Here is a 3,500-nt window from a genome sequence, read left to right on the forward strand (position 1 = left end):
ATAATAAACTTACTATAATACATTAAATTACACCAGTTTTGTTAAAACATACTATTACACTATCGCGTATATAACTTAAACCTAAAATTACACTAATTTTGTTAAAGAATATTACACTATCGTGTATATAACTTAAACCTAAAGAATTTCCCATTCGATTGTACTTCTTTATTACTCACATTTTTTCAAATTTGAAATGGAAAAAAAAAATCATTAGATTTGAAATAAACCAATCTATATCATCTATTTTGCATATAATATCGTAACTGCCTATTTATTTTTACCTTTATTAAGGAGCTTACTTTTTCTGGATTGCTTTCCCTTTGGAGTGAACTGGAAAGGGGCCAGGCTGAAGGCCCGAGAACCCGAGGACAATTCAAAATTTAACTACATAAAAAACCCCCCGCCTATCTCCACATTCAAATTAAAACGGTAAAGATAAAAAAGTTCACCATTTTCTCAGTTTCAGACAAATCGATCGGAATCTGACCGGAAAATGGAACAGAAAAAAGCGTCACAAACTTCATGCACCCCATCACCCTTCCAGGACCTCCCATTTAAAGAAATCTCCAATTTCAAAACTCCAAAGCCTTCACGATATGCAGCAAAGTTCAGTTCTCCTTCTCCTACACCGGTTCAGCGCCAGCCGGAGTTCTTCACCGCCTTGAAAACCACGCCGGTATCCTCCGTGAACCGTCGTGGAAGCATGAAGCCGTCGGCGGTGAAGTCGAGTGCTGCTGCTCGAAGATTAAAGGCGTTCGAGCTCGAGCAAGCGAAATCAGCACGAAAGGCGTTGATTAACAAAGAGAGATCGTTGAAATCACTCGCGAAGTCGCTTACCGTGTGGCTGAATTTCTTGTTTGAAAACCCTAGCTCTTGTGGCTGCGATGTCTCGAGTTTCACTGGAGGATTTGAGACGTCCAATCGGCTGCCGTATGTTGCAGGAAATGGGAAGAGGAGGGAAAGTGGGGCAGGGAACAACACTGTTGGAGTTGATGTGCTGTGGCGGGGGCCCAAGAGGCAGAGGCATTTATCCTCAAATTTTGAAGATGAAGGGACAACAGCATTTTCAGATTCCATGTTTTCGAGACTTAAAGCTTCGTTGACTGACATTTGCAGCTTTGATGATTTAAAGGAGAGGATGAGTGGTTACCTCAGCTTGGGAAGCTGTAAAGAGGTTTTTGTTACAATGACTCAAGTAACAAAGGTAACATATGGAGATGCTAAATTCACAATTGAATCACTTTGGAAAGCCGTTTTCTGATGAATGATCGAATCTTAATCTGTTTTTAAAAAAATATGAGATGCTTGCTGATGGAACTCTGCCTTCACAAAGAATGATTGGTCTCAAGCTTGATTAAATGATGAGGGTTGTGGTAGATTGAAACTAAAGAAATGGTCCAACTACGAGAACCTCTTGTCTCAGAGAGCCCTTATTTCTCTCAAAAGGCAAATTGTTTTATATTCGAATGAATTAGGTTGAAAAGAACTAATGATTCTTAATTGATTGATTGAGTTGATGATGCTTTTTCTAAGTTACTCTACTGCTAATATTTACTCAAGGAGATGATAGCGTGTTTTATATCGGAATCAAGATCTTAGGCACCGATCTAAAGTAATCTGAAGCTTCACAACTTGTTTAACAATTCTTTGAGCCACAAGTGTAATTAGTGCACTGAGAACTGTAAAAGTGCGACTGTGCATGCTTTAGGTATCAATACCATGATTCAACCAATAAATATTAGTACCACAAAATAAAATATATGCCTACTTTATCATGGTTTGAATTATGGTCATTTGTTAAATTTCTCCTGCTTTGGTTATCTTTTCAGACCATTGATGAAGGACGCCTGAAAATGAGAGCTCATTGTCCCATGGTAACTGATGTTGGAATGAAGGAGAAATCCTTGAGAACTCTTATGTGTTATAACCCCGTTTGGCTTCGGATTGGATTGTACATACTCTTGGGGGGCGACACCTTGTTACCAAATGGAGATGTCAATTCCGAACAAGAAATTGCCTTCTTGAGGATGGTGCTTGATAAGCAGTTTTTCTCACATGTTGGTCTAGCAAAGACCTATGCTTATAACAAGTTAGTGGAGGGTTTATATAGACCTGGTTACTATGAAAAGTTAGGCAATATTGTCTTGAAGAGATTTTTGTTGCTTGTTCTCATACTAGATAGAGTCAAAACTCAGAGTAGTCTGCCACTTAAATATGGTATTGACGCACAAGATGGTGGATCTCCTCTTTTGTTCTCTTTGCAATCAGATGCTAAATCTAGCCGTCAACTGATCAACAGTAATTGCTTGTTTACTCTTCATATTTTTCTTGTGTAGCTTGTTTACAAGACCTTTCTATTATAACTAGTGTATTAACATTTCCCTATCTTAAAAACATGTTAGAGTTCTTATCATCCGATGTGATGCATGGTGAAGGCAATCTACTTGCGCATCTTGTCATCGTAGGCTATAAAGTGACATATCAACAGGTAAGCATGTCGATTAATGATCTTAGTTTGCAAGTGTAAATGCTTTTACTACATGGTTGACTTTTTCTGGTTACCGGGTTGTCTCATGTTTAAGTTGGACCGAGTTGAGCCCTCGTTTAAATATGGGGTTGTCTCTTGGTTAGCGAGCGCTCTTGTCGTCTGTTTACTTTTACGGCACGGTTGACATCATTCATATGTGTTGCAGTATAGGTCTCTGATTATTGTGGCCAACTGATATTGTCTGGTGCAGAATCCTTTGCTTGAGTATCACTTTGGTGTGGCTGATTTATTTAAGGACCTTCAGGATGGCATTCGACTTTGCAGAGCCATTCAACTCTTGCAACATGATCCTTCTATCCTCTCGGTTAGCTTATAAATGATCGTCTTTCCTTCCTTTCCTTTCGTATGTGTTAGATTGGTTCCCATTTCTACAGAAGCTGTCACAATTGGAAACATAAGGCTTGTGAACTGTTCTATGTCAGAAAATGGTAGTTCCCTCAGATACTCGCAAGAAGAGTCTGGGGAACTGTGGCACAGTTCTACAATTTCTCAGGGAGGCAGGTGTCCCATTGTGTGATCAAGATGGAACAATCATAATGGCAGAAGACATCGTTGATGGAGACAAGGAGCTCACCATTTCATTGCTCTGGAACATCTTTGTGCACTTGCAGGTGAAATTTACTATTCCTAGTGAGTAGTGACTTTTCCGTCTATGTCAGTACACGCTAAAAAACTTAACCTTATTTTTAACGAGGTATAATCTTTTAACTGTTGCTTTTATATAAATAAAATAGTTATGCAATAAATCCTTTCTCAGTTTAGTTAGCTGTACTTTGCTTCCTAACTATTACTCCCTCCGGTCCAAAATAAGTGATTTTTTGGCCTTTTTCTTGTGGTCCAAAATAAGTGATTTTTCCAGATTTCAAGAATGAATTAATTATTTTTTTCCTACATTGTCCTTGGAGTAAATAGTGTTGGAATATGTGTTAGGAGTGTTTATGTGAGATAG

The 3,500-nt window shown here is 38.5% G+C and overlaps 1 protein-coding gene across 1 annotated transcript in view; it reads left to right on the forward strand.

The window, feature by feature from the left end:
• The window catches only part of LOC109219635 (abnormal spindle-like microcephaly-associated protein), a 21,285-nt gene continuing 18,130 nt past the window's right edge, over window positions 346-3,500 (forward strand). The window contains exons 1-5 of the mRNA XM_019384111.1: window positions 346-1,207; window positions 1,833-2,301; window positions 2,406-2,491; window positions 2,742-2,855; window positions 2,974-3,162. Of these exons, the coding sequence (XP_019239656.1) occupies window positions 497-1,207; window positions 1,833-2,301; window positions 2,406-2,491; window positions 2,742-2,855; window positions 2,974-3,162 (1,569 nt within the window). The 5' untranslated portion in view covers window positions 346-496. The remainder of the gene's footprint in view (window positions 1,208-1,832; window positions 2,302-2,405; window positions 2,492-2,741; window positions 2,856-2,973; window positions 3,163-3,500) is intronic.

This window comes from Nicotiana attenuata, chromosome 2 (genome assembly GCF_001879085.1).
Source record: "Nicotiana attenuata strain UT chromosome 2, NIATTr2, whole genome shotgun sequence".
NCBI lineage: Eukaryota > Viridiplantae > Streptophyta > Magnoliopsida > Solanales > Solanaceae > Nicotiana > Nicotiana attenuata.